This window comes from Heptranchias perlo, chromosome 9, assembly GCF_035084215.1.
Source record: "Heptranchias perlo isolate sHepPer1 chromosome 9, sHepPer1.hap1, whole genome shotgun sequence".
Lineage (NCBI taxonomy): Eukaryota > Metazoa > Chordata > Chondrichthyes > Hexanchiformes > Hexanchidae > Heptranchias > Heptranchias perlo.
In genome coordinates, this window is record NC_090333.1 from 53729515 (window position 1) to 53751062 (window position 21548).

The window sequence follows — 21548 nt, forward strand, 5'->3', positions numbered from 1 at the left end:
TTAAGGGAAGAAAGACTTGCATTTATATAGCACCTTTCACAAACACAGGATGTCCCAAAGCGCTTTACAACCAATGAAATACTTTTAAAGTGTATTCACTGTTGTAATGTTGCTATCCGCAAATGGATATAGGCATAAGTTGCATATATAGTTGTTGGTGCAGCCTGCAGATATCTGTACGCAAATATGGATGTAGATACCCATAAGTGGATATAGGTGGGCTGCAGATGTGAGTATTCAGATACAGGGGTGGGTGCAGAGAATGTGAAAAATATTAAAACCTAGTGAAGTAATCAGGCACTAACAATGCCTGGACAGTTACTTCAGGACTTGTTCCAGTTTTTTTTTGGAGTGGGGGTGGATTAGGGCGAGTGAGGAGGGGCTGAGTCTCCAGGCAGCGGCAGCAAGTAATGGACAAGGGGGATGATTTTCCCAGGCCTCAGGTGGGTGAGGCAGTGGAGGTCAACACGATAGTGCAACTTACCTCGGAGGTGATTCCGAGCTGCTAATAAATAGATACATTCAAGCACGACAGATGTTATTAGCAGAACTATTAAAATATAGGACTAGTTCCATAAAACAAAGTATTTAATGTTACAGAGTTGCTGAACATTCATGTGCACCTTGAAGGATGAGTGTGTAAGAGAATGAAAACTTCCCCCCAAAAAAGTAAATCAATGAATGCAAACTATTTGCGGAGGAAACAGAAGCTGCGGTGCGGTGGGAACCTTCCGATGCCCTGTGTGGAAGGACCGCCTTCCAGCGGGCTGTGTAATATCCGCTCCTACTTCTCATCTCTCGCTTTCTCTATTTTGCCCTTTTTTAAAAAAAAAGCTCGGAAAGAATCGCTAGAGAGAGAGGGAAAAATTCAATGGAACCGGTCATCGTCAGAGGTAAAATCAACCCTCATTACTTACTTACATGGCTGAAGTTGTTGGGAGTTTGGAGGAGGAGAGGGTCACAGTGTGTGGCAAGGAGGAGAAAGTGAAGTTGATTTTGTTTCAAAGTTTGCAGTGACTCGCTACTTACTCAGATATACACTATATTATATATAAATGTGAAGGGCAGTCGCTTTATAGAAGTGACATGTTGAGTCTGTGACTGAATTGGACATCCGATTCAGTGCATTCTCTTCATTTTACTTTGCACCTCTTGAGGGAGAAGGGCGGGTTTACACCGAGTGCCGTGTCTGCGCCTTTTAGCCGGGGGGTTCTGCCTCTTTCAGGGAGGAATTACCGCCGTTCTTCAGCGACTCTGACCGCTCATAGCTCGTCACGTTCATGAACTTAGATGGTGGGGGTGGGTATTCTGTACGGAATGTGGAAATGCAAAAGGGTTTGAAAGACCAAGAGAAACGGTGATCCGAAAAGAGTATGTGCCAACAACTACAAACAACTCAACTTGGTTTCGTTTCTCATTCAATTGAACTCTGCCGCAATTCATCAAGAAGAAATAGGCAGAAGTCAGGGATAGAATTTTGCATCCAGTGAAAGTTGTCGAGAAGGCCAAGAGCAGAATGGAAGGATTGTTTTAATTAGGACTTCAGTCAAATTCGATTTGCCCTATCACATTCAATTACCAAAAAGACACGTGTTAATCTGAAGGCTGATTGATATCAATGAAAACTGATATTAAATACCACTGTTAATTACTGTACATTCTCATGTTAAAGTGGAACTACATGTTGCCAAGTATTCTGAATCATACCGTCCACAGAAATCTAGCTTGTAAAATGATTTTTTTCCCCTGTCGCCATTGGATGCTGGAATCTATTATTAAGGACATGGTAACAGGGCACCTAGAAAATCATAATATGTTTAGGCAGAGTTAACATCGTTTTATGAAAGGGAAATTGTGTTTGACAAATCGATTAAGAGTTTTTTGAGGATGTAACTAGCAGGGGAACCAGTGGATGTAGTATATTTGGATTTTCAAAAGGCATTTGATAAGATGCCACGCAAAAAGTTGTTACACAAGATGAGGGCTCGTGGGGTTGGGGGTAACATGGATAGAGGATTGGGGTAACACGGATAGAGGATTGATTAACGGTTAGAAAACAGAGAGTAGGAATAAATGAGTCATTTTGAGGTTGGCAGGTTGTAACTAGTGAGATGCCGCAAGGATCGGTGCTTGGGCCTCAACTATTTACAATCTATATTAATGACTTAGATGAAGGGACCGAGTGTAATGTACCCAAGTTTGCTGACGATACAAAGCTAGGTGGGAAAGTAAGCTGTGAGGTGGACAGAAAGGGGTTAATTTTAACCCCCAAGAACGGGTGTGTTGGGGGGCGAGTGGGAGTTGAAAATAGTTGTTTCTTTGGGTCACAATTGCAAAATTTTTGGACTTTGCAGTGGGAAGCCTGTACTTTTACTGCCCACGTTAAACCCGAAAGTGAATCTGGGTTGCAGTCACGACCCCAAGAAACAACTATTTTCAACTTCCACCCGCCCCCAACCCACCCATTCTTGGGGGTTAAAATCACCCCCAAAGAGTCGGCAAAAATATTATAGACAGCTTAAGTGAGTGGGCAAGAAGGTGGCAGATGGAGTAAAATGTGAGGTTATTCACTTTGGTGGGAAGAATAGAAAAACAGAATTTTTTTAAATGTTAGTGTTCAGAGGGATTTGGGTGTCCTTGTATATGAAACACAGAAAGTTAACATACAGGTACAGCAAGCAATTAGGAAGGGAAATGGTATGTTGGCCTTTATTGCAAGGGGGTCAGAGTGCAAGAGTACTTGCTGCAATTGTACAGGGCTTTGGTGAGACCACACCTGGAGTATTGTGTACAGTTTTGGTCTCCTTACCTAAAGAAGGACATACTTGCCTTAGAGGCAGTGCGACGAAGGTTCACTAGATTGATTCCTGGGATGAGAGGGTTGTCCTATGAGGAAAGATTACGTAGAATGGGCTGATACTCTCTGGAGTTTAGAAGAATGAGGGGTGATCTCATTGAAACATATAAAATTCTGAGAGGGCTTGACAGGGTAGGTGCCTAGAAGCTGTTTCTCCTGGCTGGAGAGTCTAGAACTAGGAGGCGTAGTCTCTGGATAAGGGGTCGGGCATTTAGGACTGAGATGAGGAGAAATTTCTTCACTCAGAGGGTTGTGAATCTTTGGAATTCTCTACTCCAGAGGGCTGTGGATGTTCAGTCATTGAGTATATTCAAGACTGAGATTAATAGGTTTTTGGACTGTAAGGGAATCAAGGGATATGGGGATCGGGTGAGAAAGTGGAGTTGGGGTCGAAGATCAGCCATGATCTTTTGAATGGTGGAGCAGGCTCGAGGGGCCATATGGCCTACTTCTGCTCCTATGTCTTATGTACTTATGCTGCTTCTCCTTCCTACAGTGCATGCTAGATAAACTGCTGTTCTGCAGTCCTACTGCAAAATGTCCTTCAGAAAGTTTGACCATAAATCCAGTATGAATTTTTTTGGTGGGACTAGGTCTTGTGTAATAATATATAGCTTAGCACTAGCGAGTGAGCAGTCCGGAGTGAGGCCATTGTACCCAGAATACACTAGAGGATGGAGTATTTTTCCCCCTTTTTCCCATGCATTATTGATTTCTCCAGAACAAGCCCTGGGGGTGGGTGGGTGGGTGGGTAGGTGGGTGTGGGTGGGTGCTTAGGAGAGATAACTTTGCATTATCTGAGGATATTGTTCAGAATTCTAAATGGGATTTTGAAATCTCTTTACTCTCTGGCCATTCCATGAAATATAGGATTTCTATAATTCTGGGTTCAGAGACCATTTTCTTTTATCTAATCTGGGATCCAAAGAGAGACTGTCACGGGAGCAGGGAGGGAAGCTATGATCTTTTTTTTCATTATAACATCAGCTCCATACAATGTTGTGATGTTTTTTGTGATCTGGTGATATGTTTTCATGCAAATTTTATCCCTGTGAAAATGGAAATAACTTTCCCATATTTTTAGAACAGAAGGAGCCCATTCGAATCATTCTGTCCATGTAGACTCTTTGCTACAGCAATACAAAAGTAATCCCACTGCCCTGCTCGCTCCCCATAGTCTTTTCTACTTCCAAAAGCTTGCCTACTTCTTTCTTAAAAGATGCAGTGGTCTCTACCTCAATGATTCTTGGTGGCAAAGTATTACAACATTTCAAAAGTGCTTCTTCAGCTGTATAGCATTTTGGGAAATCTTTTTGTTCATTGCAAATTTCCATTCATTCAAAACTCTGTTGCCCATATTCTATCCCACACCATGGTCCACTTGCCCATCACTGCTGTCTTTGCGGATCTACATTGCTTCTCGGTCCCTCAAAGCCTCAAATTCAAGATTCTCATCTTTGTGTTGAAATCTGTTCAAGGCCTGACCCCTCCCTATTTCCGCTTTGGGAAATTGCGCCCGAAATGTGTTTGAAATTGAGCTGGTTAGGTTACTCTTCAAGTTTCCACTAAAATTCACTCACATATTCACTAAAGTAAAATCTTCCATGAACCAGCGCAATCGGGCAGCATAATCGTTTTTTTTTTCTTTCCACTAAAAAGTATTCCTTGATGTATTTAAGAGTGGTAACCTGATGCTGTTTTATCAATACAGCTGAAAATGGGTTTCCCAGCAAAAATCAGCATTTTTAATAAGGGTCATGAGTCCTCCACCTGTGAATAACCTGATTTAAAATCACTGAAGATGACTTAAAAAAAACTATATCGAACCATTTAATAGTTTCATTGGTGTACACTAGTCAGTTTCTTAGTAAATTAAATATTTTTGTTATGAAAAATCTTTTAAAATGTACCTGTGTGCCTAAGAAAATGAGTGCGATTTGAAGAGCCTTCTCAAACCAGCACAATCGGCGGAATCTTGCAATTTCGACCTGGGGTCGTGGTCAGTTTTGTGGGCAGGTCCTGACTCGGGCGAATTGAATCTTGAACCAGTGAAAAAGATCGCAGAAAACACGAGCGTAAGTGGTTTTGGGTGTAACTCACTTAATGTTTAAAATTCCCTGATCATTTGTGCTGGTTCGGCCGATTCAGCCCGGTTTGCGCTGATATAACTAATGGAAACTCGACCCCACAGTCTTCACAAAGAACTGGTGGCAGTTCCTTTTTAAGGTTCTTTGCAAACATGTGATGCATTGACCTTGTACTGAAATGCACCATTCAAACATCTGAATGTACTTAATACAGTGAATTTCTTTTGAAATGCAATGATTGTTATGTAGGCAAACACAGCAGCCATTCTGTGCCAAGAAATGACTGATGTATTGATATGTTTTTTTGGTGGTGTTGGCTGAGGTAGGAATTTTGGCCAGAACACTGGGGGAACTCCCTACTCTTCAAATAGTAGCATGGAATCTTTAACATCTTCTTGAACTACCGAAACAGCAAACGGGATCTCTGTTTAAAATCTCATCTGATGAGTGGTACAGATGACAGTGCTGCACTCCATCAGAACTGCACTGGAGTTTGTCTACAATATGAGCTCAAATTCTTGATATACAACTTAAACCTTCTAACCCAGAAGTAAGTGTGCTAACAATCAAACCGAGCTGACAGGTGCACACGGATCTTTGGATTCTTCTTGCCTCCGAACAAAGCTTCTTCACTTTTCCATCATGAAAGATAAAAATGGTGTCCCTTTAATACTGGCAGGAGATTGAACTATTGAAAACTAGGATAAAAGGAACTGTTAGGAATTTTTGTAAAATGCCAGTGTTGTCAGCAGCGTGACTTCTTTGTTGTTGTGTGAAATGTACTTCAATAGATTTGGACTGAAGAAGGAATGGCTATTTTTAAGACAGGTTGCTACTTAGACTTGTTTCATCTTTTCTTGTAATAGTTTTAAAGTTAACTGTTCAGGTGGCTGGCTCGCTCAGCAAAATTCTGGCTTGTCAAATTCCTGTTTAAGACCTTGTTGATATTTTGGGCAGAGAAAGAGAAGCTTAACTATTGTGGGGGAGTCTAAAACTAGGGGTCATAAATATAAGACAGTAACTAATAAGTCCAATAGGGAATTCAGGAGAAACTTCTTTATCCAGAGAATGGTTAGAATGTGGAACTTGCTACCACATGGAATAGTTAAGGCCACTAACATAGATGCATTTAAGTGGAAGCTAGATATGTACGTGAGGTAGAAAGGAATAGAAGGATATGCTGATAGGGTTAGATGAAGTAGGGTGGATGGAGGCTCGTGTGGATGATAAACGCCAGCATAGGCCAGTTGGGCCGAACGGCCTGTTTCTGTGCTGTAAATTTGATGTCATTCTATGTAACTAGGTAAATCTGAATATTATTGAAGGTTAGTGTAAGTATTGATTGCAGTGATTCAGTGATGCATGGGATACAATACTTCTAGTGCTGCTGAGGCCAGGATAAAATGCCATCTGAAAGGCAGCCAGCCAGGGTTGGATAATAGAGACATGGGTAAATATTTTGGACTTCACTTGATTTTTCTGGGCGCATCATTTATGAAGAACGTTCCCTCGGGAATAAATAGGTGGGCCTCGATGAAGTAGTTTGTACAGGGCATATGGAGGGACTTGATAAATCAAATAGGCTTTCAATCACCTATGTTTTCTTATGTTCTTAACTGCAAAAATCCACATTATTAACATAAGATTATAAAGATAGTCTCAGTGATAGCCTTTGAGAACCAGAGCATCTGTTTATGGTACTTGGGCTAGTGATTTTTGATCTTTTTTTCTTGATTTTGCCAGTTGACAAAAAACCAAGGTGAAGAGTTGGCCAAGTCAAACATAGAAAAAGTTCACTAAATTCTGTAATTACTGACATTTTAATAAATATTACTTTCAAATGTTTCAAGTGTGTTTTTAAAATGTAAAGCATGTAAAATCTCTGGCTGCACACTCCTACAATCCAAAGTTCTCCTTAGGGGAAAAACTGCAAGGGTTAAGGGAGGTGAATATGATGTTGGTCACCCTCTGCTCTCATTCTTATTGATTCATGGTCTTAATGTTGCTCAGAATGGTGGAAATCTCCCCAAATTAGGCACCTTGAACAGATTTCCACCATTTGGCAAAAGCACAAGCTATGAAATTGGAGTGATTATTTAACAGACCTGTATGGCATTATGGTTGTAACCAGTAAAGCTGATTTGCTTGGGGTGGGGGGGTGGAATGCAATGGTTGCATGGGAGTGGCTAAAATTATTCTAATAACCTCAAGACTTTGCAAACACTGCCAATTTGGATATCCTTAGAGTTGCCCAATTCTATTCTGCCAGGGACAATCTGATGTTAACCTGCTGACCACATAGATCATATCTACCTGTGAATACTAACGAAGAAAATGTAATGCATGTGTTGCCACTAAACCACCGGGAATTGTATTCACCTCCTTAATAGGACCAGCAGTGAAAAATAGTACATTTTGATCACTGAATGGCCTCTTACATATAATTCAGTGGTAATGCATTGCTGGGAGACCAACAACAATAGTACACAAGCACAGACCTTTTCACTGTGTGTGCTGCTCTTTTGTTTGATGAATATACCAACCTGCACCTGAAATGTTTGGAATTGGGCAAAATTAAGGTATTCATGAATTACACGCTAATGCTTTTAGAATGAGTTTGTTTTGTTTTTTTGTGTTATCCCTGAGATTAATAAAAATGTCCCTTTTGAAAGCAGAACTGCACCTCATTTTAAAAACAAAACATTTAGATTTCAGTGGATTGTTGCTACTGCGGGCTACTTGTCTACTGTGACTGCATCATATGGCACTCCGCAAGTCATTTGTCCCTTTTGTAATATCTGTTGTTTGAGAGTTAACTGTAAATACAGTAAAGGTAGTAAACAGTATAGAAAGGTAAATTTGAAACACTACATCAAGCTAAACTGTGAAAGTAGTGGGTGGGGTGGGTGAATGGGTTGAAACTGGAAAAAAGCAAACTTGTGACTGATGGCTGGAAATTTTTCACACTAAGAGTGACCAACATATCAGGACTTCCTGATAGGGTAGTGGAGGCAAAACCTCTGGAATTATTTAAGAAACAGCTGGATGCTCAAATGGAGGGAACTATAAATTATTTCTGGATGGACGAACTTGCCTGGACTACCTCATCCACGTCTATCTAGGGAATGGTCATTGCACATATAAGTTTAGCATAGATCGAGTTGTGGTTTGAATGGGTAATAACAGGTGCTTTTTCTGTTCTTCAGGAATGGAAACAGACGTTTGCTGAAGGCTATATAATTTATTCATCTGCAAAGAAGAAAGTTTGGTTCAATCAGTGTCACTTGAACCAAAACCTCGTTGTAAAATACACTGGGATTCTGTTAAGCTGTAATTGAGAATGGCTTCTATAGACCCGTACCAATACATAATAGTAAGTACAAAACACCACTGTCATTTTCATGTTAACACAACCTGATGACTTGATCAGAATTTCCATTTACTAATTGCAGTGTTTTTAAAAAAAATGTTTTGTTTGTTTGCGCTGGAGATTGGAACACTTTATATTTCAAGCACCCAATGTTGACATCAAGTACTCCTAGATCAGGTTCAACACAACCAGTTGCAGAATAAAACTCCATCTACTCTGCCCCACCAATGTTCCTCAACCTCCAATCTTAGAGCACCATCTAATGTACCTGTGGGATTTTTTTCAATCCCCATTTGGGGCTATCTGAGTGACATTGCAAATTAGTGCCAAATTTCACGCCGTTTTGGTGCTATAGGCCCTCTCCTCTTAGGAAGTAGGAATGGGCTTAAAGCACAAACAGAACTGGATTGAAATGACCCAAACTCATTTTACTTAGGGCTCATACAGTCACTCAGTTTGGGCTAGATTTGAACCCAGGTCTCGGGGGTGTACGACCCATACACTGCACCGTTCTTGCAGTGCTATTGTACTCCTGATAGCTTGTGGTAACCCAGCTTATCCTGTGCCAATGTATATTATATACCATGTAATTGCTGAGGGTTAAGTCAATACATATACAGCATTCTAGGGAAGAATAAATTGCTTTCCTACTTTGACATACAGATTCGTGCAAATATACCCACCTGGTGTTCCTGTCAACCTTAGAATTACATAGAATCTACAGTGTAGGAACAGCTATTTGGCCCAACTTGTCTTTGCTGGTCTTTATTTTCCACATGAGCCTCCTCCCACTCTATAAATATCTAATTATGATGTTATAAACTTCAGTTGCTATTTTAGCGATTTATGTATCTCGTTGCTGCATTTAGTTTCTTACCTTTTTTTAAAATTCATTCACGGGATGTGGGCGTCACTGGCAAGGCCGGCATTTATTGCCCATCCCTAATTGCCCTCGAGAAGGTGGTGGTGAGCCGCCTTCTTGAACCGCTGCAGTCCTTCCAAGGAATAAGTGGCCTCCTCATTCCTCCTACCAAAACGAACCATTTCACATTTCGCTAGTTTGAGTAAGTAGCTCCAGTTAAAGAGCTAGCATTGGCACAGGCATGATGGGCCAAATGGCCTCCTTCTGCATCCATTCTCATGCGCTTTTTGGCTGCCACTCTGGACTCAAGCTCATTACTTGTAGCTCCCTTTTATTTTCTGCTGGTCCTTCTTAGGCCCTTCTCTTCTGTCTCCTTCCCTTCCTGTCACCCAGTCATGCCACCTTTTTATTTATCGTTTCCTGGGTACTGCCTTCCCTAACCCCTACTCAACCCCTAGGTAAACTAATGGGTCTAAAGGCTGACAAGACCCCTGGACCTGATGGCTTGCATCCGAGGGTCTTAAAGGAAGCGGCTACAGTGATAGTGGATGCATTGGTTGTAATCTTCCAGAATTCAGTAGATTCTGGAAAGGTCCCAGCGGATTGGAAAACCGCAAACCCTATTCAAGAAGGTAGTGAGACAGAAAGCAGGTAACTATAGACCAGTTAGCCTAACATCTGTCATTGGGAAAATGCTAGAATTCATTATTAAGGAAGTAATAGCAGGACATTTGGAGACTCATAATACAATCAAGGAAAGTCAACGTGGTTTTATGAAGGGGATATCATGTCTGACAAATTAATTAGAGTTCTTTGAGGAAGTAACGGGCAGGGTGGATAAAGGGGAACCAATGGATGCAGTATATTTGGATTTCCAAAAGGCATTCGATAAGGTGCCACATAAAAGATTACAGCACAAGGTAAGAGCTCATGGTGTTGGGGGTAATATACTGGCATGGATAGAGGATTGGCTAACTAACAGAAAACAAAGAGTCGGGAAAAAAGGGTCATTTTCAAAATGGCAATCTGTAACTAGTGGGGTGCCGCAGGGATCAGTGCTGGGGCCTCAACTATTTACAATATATATCAATGACTTGGATGAAGGAACAGAGTGTCTTGTGACCAAATTTGCTGATGATACAAAGATAGGTGGAAAAGCAAGTTGCGATGAGGACACAAAGTGTTTGCAAAGGGATATTGACAGGTTAAACGAATGGGCAAAAATTTGGCAGATGGAATATAATGTGGGAAAATGTGAAGTCATCCACTTTGGGAGGAAAAATAAAAAAGCAAAATATTATTTGAATGGAGAAATACTACAAAATGCTGCTGTACAGAGGGATCTGGGTGTCCTCGTACATGAAACACAAAAAGTCAACATTCAGGTGCAGCAGGTAATCCGGAAGGCAAATGGAATATTGGCCTTTATTTCTAGGGGGATGGAGTATAAAAGCAGGGAAGTCATGCTACAACTGTACAGGGTGCTGGTGAGACCACACCTGGAGTACTGCGTACAGTTCTGGTGCTCTTATTTAAGGAAGGACATATTTGCATTGGATGCAGTTCAGAGAAGGTTCACTAGGTTGATTCCGGGTATGGAAGGGTTGTCTTATGAAGAAAGGTTGAACAGGTTGGGTCTATACTCATTGGAGTTTAGAAGAATGAGAGGAGATCTTATTGAAACATACAAGATTCTGAGGGGACTCAATAGGGTAGATGCTGAGAGGATGTTACCCCTCATGGGGGAATCTAAAACTAGGGGGCATAGTCTCAGAATAAGATGGAAATGAGGAGGAATTTCTTCTCCCAGAGGGTCATGAATCTTTGGAATTCTTTACCCCAAAAAGCTGTGGAGGCTGAGTCATTGAATACATTCAAGGTTGAGTTAGACAAATGTTTGATCAGCAAGGGAGTCAAAGGATATGGGGAAAGAGCGGGAAAGTGGAGTTGTGGTAAAAATCAAATCAGCTATCATCTCATTAAATGGCGGAGCAGGCTCGAGGGGCCGAATGGCCTACACCTGCTCCTATCTCTTATGGTCTTATGGTAACCCCATCACTACTCCTCTGCCTTCCTACGCTCTTGCCACTATTCCAGGCTTGAGTACACCCTGGATAATCGTACGGTAGAAATCTGGAGCTCTCTTCCTCCAAAAGGCTCTGGATGTTGGGTCAATTGAAGCTTTCAAAACTGATAAATAGATTTTTATTAGGTAATGGTATCAAGGGATATGGGTCAAAGGCAGGTAAATGGAGCTGAGGTACAGATCAGCCAGGATCTAATTGAATGGTGGAACAGGCTCGAGGGGCTGAATGGCCTACTCCTGTTCCTATGTACCTCAGCTTCCCTCTGTGCCTCTCTGAGGGGTCCATCAAGGCAGCCATTGCTGCTCTCTTACGAGCAGCATGCCCCACTGCTCCATCCTTTCTCACCAACCTTCCCACCCAACACTTCCACTGGGGTCTAATCTAGGCAACCTCCTTCCCATCCAGCTCGCCCTATCCAAAAGTGCCTTCTTGGACTCTGCCAGTGGATCAAGAATCACCACCCATCTCTGCATTTCATTCCAGAATGTCTGTTCATTTGCGAATAAGGCCACTGCCAACTACGATCTTATTGTGGACGATTATATTGACATCCAGGCTTTAAAGGAAACTTGGCTCACAGGTGGGGACGTCTTGCCCCTTACTGAAGCCTGCCAGCTGACTATACAATGCACCACCTGCCCCGCTCAAACTGCCATAGTGGCGGTGTGGCCTTTATTACCAAATCACACCATGGTCACCCCTCCTACTTCTCTGGCACCTTCTCCTCCCACCCTTCATTTCCTTTAAAATCCTTGTTCTCTACCGCCCCAGCAAGCCTCACCCAAGTTTCTCACAGAGATATCCTCCCTCAGCCTCTGCACTGAGCGACACTTCACCCTTGGTGATCTTGATCTCCATCTTGATGCACCTTGCCTTGTCTCCTCTGATTTCACTGTCCTCCCAAATCCTCTCCCTCCATGTAAACCCAGCCCATCTCCTCGACCTTGCCATCTCGTGGCCATTCTATTCCCAAAGCAGTCAAATTTGCAGATTGTACCAAACTAGGAAGGGTACTTGATTTGGAAGAGACAGTTTAAAAATTATAGAATGAGTTTTTTAAAAAAGTAAGTGGGAAGAGTAATGGCAGATGAAATGTAGTGCAGACGAGTGTGAAGTACTGCAAATAGGAAGGAAAAATAAGTGACCCACGTATTCCTTGAATGATGTTGAAGTAGCCAAGGATGAAAGAGATTTAGGAGTCATAGCAGACTTGATGCTCAACATGTCGAAGCAATGCAGAGAAGCAATCAACAAAGCCACTAAAATATAACTAGAAGGAGTCATGATCAAACTGTACAATGCTCTGCTGAGACCACACCTTGAGTTACTGCATCCAGTTCTAGTCATCAAGACCAAGTGCTCAAGGCAGTACAATGAGGTCGATCCCTTGCATCAAAGGATTGAACTACGTCGCAAAACTAGAAGCTGAGCTGAGGGTTTCTGCAACACTTCAAAGTGAATAGAAGATCTTGCTCTTTACCCCTCACCTTGGCTATTGACACTGATTTTCCACTGTTTGCCGTGTCATTTTGGGCCCAAAAGAAGCCTTTTGGAAATACATCATTTTCTGTACAGACTGTAGCTCTCATTTTGCTCTCCAGTCATCAGGCGCTCACTTTTGTTCACCTAACTTTCCCCATTCTCTGTACATATAATCTTCCTTTTCTATTCAATAACTGCAATTTAACAGAATCATAACATTTCAGCAGTGGAGGTGGATGTTTGAACCTCCCTGTCTATTTCCAGTGCCAGCTCCACATTGGAGTTACCTACTCCAATTCCATTTCATTACTCTTTTTCCCATACTCTTTAATAGAATCATAGAAGTTAGCTTCCCTCTAAAAGAAATTTTCTTTACATCTAGCTAGTGTTTTATTCCACTTTCTATGCCATGATTTTCCTCTCTTTAATTTGCTAATCTGCTTTATAATTTGTAACTTTACCTTAAACCTCCCCTTCCAACTGCTCTCTGTGCCTGGCAGTTAGTGCCAGTGCATGTGCTAAATAATAATTTCCTAGAATGAAAGAAAGAAAGACTTGCATTTATACAGTGCGTTTCATGACTTCCAGACATCCCAAACTGCTTTACAACCAATCAAGTACTTTTGAAGTGCACTCAATGTTGTAATGTAGGAAACGCGGCAGCCAATTTGCGCACAGCAAGGTCCCACAAACAGCAATGAAATAGGTGATGGTTGAGGGATAAATGTTGGCGAGGTTATCAAAGCAAAGCAGTCAATTAACATGATGGAGCAGACTGGTTTGAAGCAAAAAAAATGGTAAGGACATAGCCATCCTTAGTGGTCCCTATGTTGTCAATGCACCAATGCAGTCAATAGACAGAAGCTAATGGCTGATGATAACATCTCTTCATTTCTTGAAATAGAAGCTAACTTTGTGCCAGCAAGGTTTTGGACTGTACCACTGGTGATGCACACAGTGCTGCACAGTATCTGTCTGTGAGGTTCTAGCATATGATGCATTTTGGGAGCTCCATCCTTAAACAGCAACAGTGCCCTTGGTGAATATGGCAGCAGTCAGTTATACGAAGCTCGTCCTTGGAGGAAGCCTGTGGAGAGAAAACAAATTGAGAACCTGGGAGGTTTATTTGCCAGTGACAGCTCTAGTCTGAGCAGCAATGTTAATCAGAGTGTCAGGAAAGGATGGTTATGGTGGCTACGTGGTTGCACAACCTGTTGGAGCACCAACCTGTCATGCAGAGCAGAGCAAGTACACAGCAGAGAAAGTTTCCCTTCCTCCTGATATCTACAGGCTTTTAAAACCCTAGTTTGGCACTATCTCCTACTTTTTGGTATCCTGCACTGTTTCCGTTGGCTCTCAAACACGGCTGTTATTTTTTAAAAACAACGCAGGTTTAATATTTTTGCTCTGTTCAATTCCTAATCTTTGTACTGCTGTTGCAAGGGAAAGTCAAAAGAAAGGGCTGTTCCCAAACCGTGTTTGTGGGCTGCTTTGTGATCAACATGGATGAAGGCCAGGAAGCAGCTTGCTTCATATCCTTTCACTCTCTCTTCCACCACATGTGATGGGTGGCCTGTGAGACAAAAAAATAACCACAGCAGCTCCCATTGGTGTTGAGTTTTGCTATTTTTTTACTTAATTCCAGCAAGTTGTAAATGAAAAGGGGAAGCAGATTACTTTGAATTGTAACGATGTATGTTCACCATTTGATGCACCAAAGTTTCTTTTGGAATATATTCACCTTTAGAGTTGAACACTCCAAACCCATTTTTTCAGCACTTGATAAAATCAGAGTGGAATGCCAAAGAGCACAAAGGTCTAATTGTATAACTTTTTGGCTGAACAGAGCTTCCTGGAATTTATTGGTGCATATGCCTTGGAAGCTGAGTGAGGTACCTTAGAGGGAAATTGCTTCAGAATGAATTTTTTTTTTAAACTCCTGGTTTTTAAGTTGTTCTGTGTCACACAAACCAAAAGCACATCTTGCTGCTGAATTTGTGGACTCTTTGTCACACTGTCACCAGTTGTCAGTGAGCCAATATCTACAATGAGAAAACAAATTCCAGTGACTATCGTACTCTCAGTGCAGAGCTGAATAATTACACTTGTTCTTGTATACATGTCAAAACGCCCCCAAGTGCTTCACACAATGAGTTTGTGATATGCAGTGACTGTTATGTAGGTAAATTAACTTACGCATGGCCTCCGTTAGCAATTGTCTTTGTAAAGACATTGTGACTCTGACATTTCCTCTCCTTTCTATTGGTGTGGGAATGTTGATGTGAGTAAACCTAAATCAGTGTAGGCCGCTCAGTTTGAATAGCAATAACTGCTGCCTAAAGAGGTTCCTAAGTGGAAACAGATCTTTCTTGAAGAAACAGTCTGAAGCACAAGCCTGCAAAATGGGACGGTCAAAGTATGGGGGAACAAACACGAGACTTTATCCCACATTTCACATCATCTCTGATTATTGTATAAAAGTCCACCAGCTGTGGCCCTATTAAAGAGGTTATGTGATCCTGGTAAACTGTGTACATCATAAACCTGAAATGTGCAACAATTGATTACAAAATGACATTCTGAGGTGCTTTTGAAGAAAAAAAATAAAATGGTCTTTATTAAAATAATTAAATGTTCCCCATTAAAACCCCATCACAGAAATGAGTTGATATCACTCCAGCAGCATACTGCAAACTGTTGGGCTATCCACATGGCTGCTATGGAAATTTAGTTTTTGAAGCACATTGTACCAGCTGAAAACTGACCAAAAGCATGGCAGTGCTCTTTGAAGCTTTCCAGCATTCACAAATACACCTGTCTGTGAAATCTAAGTAGAGTTCAGTTTCATTGCTCAGCATTTGTGTTTCTGATGTCTATAAATCACATTCTCTAGTTATTACCTACTTCATGATATTCTTTTGAGTTAAGAATAAATGATTAACATTTCATTAAATTCATATCTTTTCCCCTTCCTCATGTTTCTCAAACTAGCAATTGGTAGCACGCTCACCTCTGGAACCAACTTCTATGATTTCATCTAGGTTGACACTCTAGTGCAGTACTGAAGGAGTGCTACAATATTGGAAGTTTCATCTTTCATATCAGATGTTAAGCTGAGGCCCTGCCTGCTTATCCCCCTGGTTCAGGTGCAAAAGAGCAAAGCAGGAAGTTTGGCATGGTCAATGATCATTCCCCAACCAGCACTGCCTAAACTGATCATTCATCTCATTGCTGTTTGTGGGCCTTGTTCGGTGCAAAATGGCTGCCACATTTGCTTAATTAACAAGTCAAAAGATTTCAAAGCAATTAATTGTATATGCAGTGACTGAGACATAAGAACATAAGAACATAAGAAATAGGAGCAGGAGTAGGTCAATCGGCTCCTCGAGCCTGCTCCGCCATTCAATAAGATCATGGCTGATCTGATCCCAATCACAAATCTAAAGAACACAAGAAGTAGGAGCAGGACCCAGCCACTCAGCCCCTGGGCCCTCTCCGCCACCCACAGGGCCTTGACCGATCCGAACTCAGCTTCATGTCCAATTTCCTGCCCGCTCCCCATAACCCCTAATTCCCTTTACTTCTAGAAAACTGTCGATTTCTGTTTTAAATTTATCTAATGATGTAGCTTCCACAGCTTCCTGGGGCAGCAAATTCCACAGACCTACCACCCTCTGAGTGAAGAAGTTTCTCCTCATCTCAGTTTTGAAAGAGCAGCCCCTTATTCTAAGATTATGCCCCCTAGTTCTAGTTTCACCCATCTTTGGGAACATCCTTACCGCATCCACCCGATCAAGCCCCTTCACAATCTTATATGTTTCAATAAGATCGCCTCTCATTCTTCTGAACTCCAATGAGTAGAGTCCCAATCTACTCAACCTCTCCTCATATGTCCACCCCCTCATCCCCGGGATTAACCGAGTGAACCTTCTTTGTACTGCCTCGAGACCTTCATGAGCGAACTAATAAGGCACTATAAAGATGAAAATCTTTCTCTTCTTTTGTCTGTAGGCTCACATTAGACAATGTCATGTTAGATAAGGAGTAGTAATGGGAAGAGGAAATATAATTTGGTGGGACCCTCTTGTCAGACCCAGTTATACAGCCACCATAATTATTACAGAGGGCTCCTGTGCATTGCCACTTTTCTTACATTCTGCCCAGGAGTTCACCATGAAACATTGATAATAACTTTCTTTAGCAGTTATCCATGCTTTTTATTGTAATGTGGGATTGTCTGAATTATTTCATTTTTTAAAGTGCCCTCCTCTCCTCTCCTGAAGGTATGACTCACGATGGAATACAGTTTTATGAAGGACACAGCACTCCGTGCTTGATATAGTTCTTGTACACACACACTACACACTTTCCAGCAGGCATCGCTGGATAGTGATCAGGCTTGGGAACTCTGGCTGATATTTTTTTCCCATCTCTTTCCCCAGACCATGGAGGCCAGGTTTAACAGCCCCTTGCCCTGCCCAGGCTGAGATCAACTATCTAGGACCTCTGTTTACATTGGGCAGTACATTTGGTAGCCATTAGAGCACTCATAAAGCTAATGCTTGTTGTACTGTTGAAGTTATTCAATTGATGACTGTGTGTGATTTGGGCCAGTAAAAAGGTAAATGTAATTTGGGTAAAAAGATTTTCACTTAACTACAGTAAATAGCTAACAGTGAACAATAGGGTACGTTTTCCCAAACACATGGGCATGAGAATAAGGTGGGTTTCTCCATTTTGTACTTTTGCTAACAGCAAATGACAGATGCAATGAGTATGTGCAGAAAATATTTTAGGATTTAATTTATTTGCACTTGTCCTTTGGTCACCACACACCAACATACATTACAGTCACAGTACACAGTGTACATGGTATACTATACGTGGTACATTGTGGTAGTGAGTGGCTGGGACTCTGGAAAACCAGGGCACTGATTCCAGGGAGTGCCAGTCGTATACTGCTCTGCTCACTCCCTATTCCTGGTGAGGTTTGGCTTTGACAATTGTGATATTTGTGTGGGGTGGAGCCTGTTCCAGGTGCATGGCATACGACAAGTGTGGAGGCTGCTGTTGGCTTGCTGGCCAGCTGCTGTCAGTGGATCAGAGACACTCTGCTTATCAGGAGTGGATAGTAATAAGCAGGGTCCATTATGACTTTATTGGAATAAATTATATTTAAACTGACATTCTGCAGCTGCTCCACATTCCTTTCCTTTCTTTGTGTCTGAGCCAAATGTGTGTTAACATCTTCTCTCTGGGCTCATTCAGGAGGGAGTGGAATGACTTTGAAAGTGCCCTCTGAAATATCTGGATGTCAATTATACTTGAGTTTGGTTGTAATGGACCTTTGTAGGTGGCCTTGACTCTCCAGGAAGAGGATCTAAGCCATGGCCGCTGTTCCTTCACATATAGTCTCTTCTGATCTCAGCCCTGTTAGACGTGTTGGCCCGGCCAAAGTTTAATTAAATGGATGATCTTGGGCTCCTTTGATTAATATGCCATCCAGTATGGAGCTAAACTGTACAGACAATAAAGGTCCAGGTTTGAGCTCTGTTCTTTAATGAGTCAGCTGATCTTAGCTGGAGAAGTGGTAGGAGCAATACAAGTGATCTCATTTCCTCTGGGTTATGGAAGGAAAACCTGATCCAGCTTCCTGCAGCTGATTGCTATTCAGTCATCCCTGCAGGAGAGTGTGCGTGTAGAGGTAGGGTGAGGGTAGGATTGGGGTCAGCTGTGATGTCCTCCGTGACTGGGCAACCTGTCTAGACTCTTATACGAAGAATAGTCACTTGGCCAAAGTATCGTAGAATTGCTGGTACTGTGGAGGCTAGCCTCAGCAAGAGTCAGCACCTTCTGGGAGGGTGGGAGAAAAAAACGATGATCTGTGGCATTATCAAGATTTGGCTAATGACATTCATGATGTGGCACTTAACAACGCCCACAGTCTGTGTGATTTGCAAGTGATGCAATTTATAACTTTATATGGATCTGCCGAATAGTCTTGTTGTCAGATGGGGCCTATGCGTGAACATATTTGCAACCGCTTGCACCCAGAATATTGGTGAATCTAGCTCGAACTTTGTAATATGCAGTTGAGGTAATGGGATAATAGTTAAGACAGTGTTGTCCAATAGACATTGATGACTAGCCACAGGAATTTTAGTTGAAAATATTTTACATACACACTCACAATACAGGTAAATGTACTTCATATGTATATGTTTACTTAACAAATACCTACCACCATTTAGTAATTGAGGGAAAAAAAGCACTCAGCAGTCAAAAAACACACACACTCTGCTTTTTGTCTAACCATTTTATTGACAAATGCACAAAATGGTTAAAGTACACATGCATACGCTGTATGAATATGAGCATTTGACCACATACCCAGTGATAGTATCTATTACTCATTTACTTACTAATGAGAAGTGGGCTAAGGTATTGGACAACACTGTGTTAGGACATTGGATCCACTGTTACTGCTATTGGGGTAGATTATGGAATATTAAGATTGGACCAAATTTCCTATGCCTATCAGTCTGTGAACAATAATTCCTACCCTAATGTGCATTGCTTAGTACATGTGGTCATCCTTGATAGCACTGCTGCTCTGCCTTCATGTCCTGCTTCTCATTTAGAGCAACTTGAAAAGGTATTTTCACACATGTCTGACATCTGTGCAATGTTTTGGAATTGGAAACAGTGGCACAGCTGAGGAGACGGCAGTGGCTCATTGCTTCCTAATTCACAAAAACGTGAAAGATCAATGCAGGCTTTGGAGGATAAACAAAAACAAAGTGTAATACTTAACCTTGGCTGATGATCATTGACAATCAGTTAAGCTTAGAGACAATTAGAGATCACAATTGCCCCTTGACATAGTCACCGATCTTCTGACATTCAGGAGTTAAATTCCTCTTTTAATGTGAAACGGGAGAAAGTCTTTTCCTTTCCATATTTAATCTGTTAATCTTCGAAATCGCATCTTTTAAAGCCCACAATTTCACTAGTGGGTTCCCTGGGAGAAAACTGCCATTCATTAAAAAGGGGACTTTCGGGGACTTTCAGGCCCTCAGCAATGGGGTAGGTTGTTAAATGGATAATAAGTTACAGCAATGACTACTAGCCCAGGCTGCAGATATTTTAAAAAAACATATCACATATAAGGTCACGTCACTATTTCTAAAACGTTTAGTCATCTATGATGTGCTAGTTGATTGACCTTTCACACATGCAGAAATGAATGACACCTTGAAGTTCAGTGTACACCAGATGTGGTATCGCCTCCAATCAACTGTTTCAGTTCCTGATTTTATTCGGTACTCTGGGTTTGATACTTATCTGAAACAGAATGCTGATTCAGATCACAGTGAAGTATTGAAGTCAGTTACCGAGTATAGTGTAGTCATGTACCGCAGTTCCCCTGGGTGCACTAGAATCATCGATCATGGTTTCCCCTCCCACACCACTTCCAAATGCTCTGCAGTCAGTTTCACTGTCCCCTGGTGGTCTGGGTCCACTTTTCTTTCCAACCTTTGGTGGGGAAATATAAGGAATCGGGGTCAGGAACTGGTGAATTTAATGGAATAGACAGAAGGTGGTCAATATGTGGAGCTAGGAAGGCATGAGGGCAGATCATTCACGAGGGAATTGGATAGATTTTTGGCAGAGAAAGCTGTTAAGGGGTTTGAAATAGTATATATTTTTTAAATTTTGGTACTGGACAGTGTTATGCTGTGGTCTGGTACATTCTTATCTTTTCAGAGAAACCTCCTGAAATTTATAGTATCATAATAGGTACAGCACGGGAGGAGGCCATTCAGCCCATCATACCTGTACCGGCTCTTTGAAAGCACTATTCAATTAGTCCTATTCCCCTGCTCTTTCCCCATAGCCCTGTAAATTTTTTCCCTTCAAGTATTTATCCAATTCCTTTTGAAAGTTACTATTGAATCTTCTTCCACCACTCTTTCAGGCAGTGCGTTCCAGGCCATTACAACTCGCTGCGTAAAAAAAAATGTTTCCTCATGTCGCCTCTGGCTCTTCTGCTGATCACCTTAAATCTGTGTCCTCTGGTTACCCCAATGTTTTGAGAAGCACCTGGCTGCTCACTTTTATTCCCCCTTCACGTCAAGATTTTGCTGAAGGGTTCACCTCGTGGGTAATGTGGGCACAAGCTTATGTCCTCTTGTTCCACATCACAACTATTTCGGCATTGCTATTTTTTTTGCTATGATTTTCATATTTGATGCTTTGAGTTTTCCTCGCGGTCACGGCCTTCGCAAGATCCTGAAGCCACCCTAATACGCAACCACTGATCCTTGACCACCCAGCACATTGAGTCGATTTTACCTCAGTGTCAGTTTAACGGCTACCTTTCCTCAGCAGCTTTCACTATCTGTGGCAGATAGAGCAGGTACCTGTTAGACTGCTGCACTGCAAGGTAGCCGGTAAAATGGACATCATCTTTGTAAGACACTTTGACAGGTTTTAATAACACAAATGTACACAGAGCCGTGAGTGGTCGCATGATGATATCGCCATGCCTCTGACTGTGCCTGTCACCAGTAAAATACAAGCAGTTGCAGCCCCTTCCACAGCAATTGACCGATCCTGGTGGCTAACACTGTGGACTTTCAGCAGAACTCACTCCAGTGAGCTATTCGTGGTTGTTGCAAGAACTCGACCTGGCTGTAAATTCCTCCAGTACAGAGGTGAATGCCTTTTCAAAGGCTTTTGTCACTCTAAAAGGGCTTTAGAGTAAAGATAGTTACCAAATGAGGTCCATGCCAATAGTTGA

The 21548-nt window shown here is 41.8% G+C and overlaps 1 protein-coding gene across 1 annotated transcript in view; it reads left to right on the plus strand.

The window, feature by feature from the left end:
- Positions 1-770: 770 nt before the first annotated feature.
- LOC137325397 (cytosolic phospholipase A2-like) overlaps positions 771-21548 on the plus strand; it is a 150737-nt gene continuing 129959 nt past the window's right edge. The window contains exons 1-2 of the mRNA XM_067990459.1: positions 771-893; positions 8151-8317. Of these exons, the coding sequence (XP_067846560.1) occupies positions 8285-8317 (33 nt within the window). The 5' untranslated portion in view covers positions 771-893; positions 8151-8284. The remainder of the gene's footprint in view (positions 894-8150; positions 8318-21548) is intronic.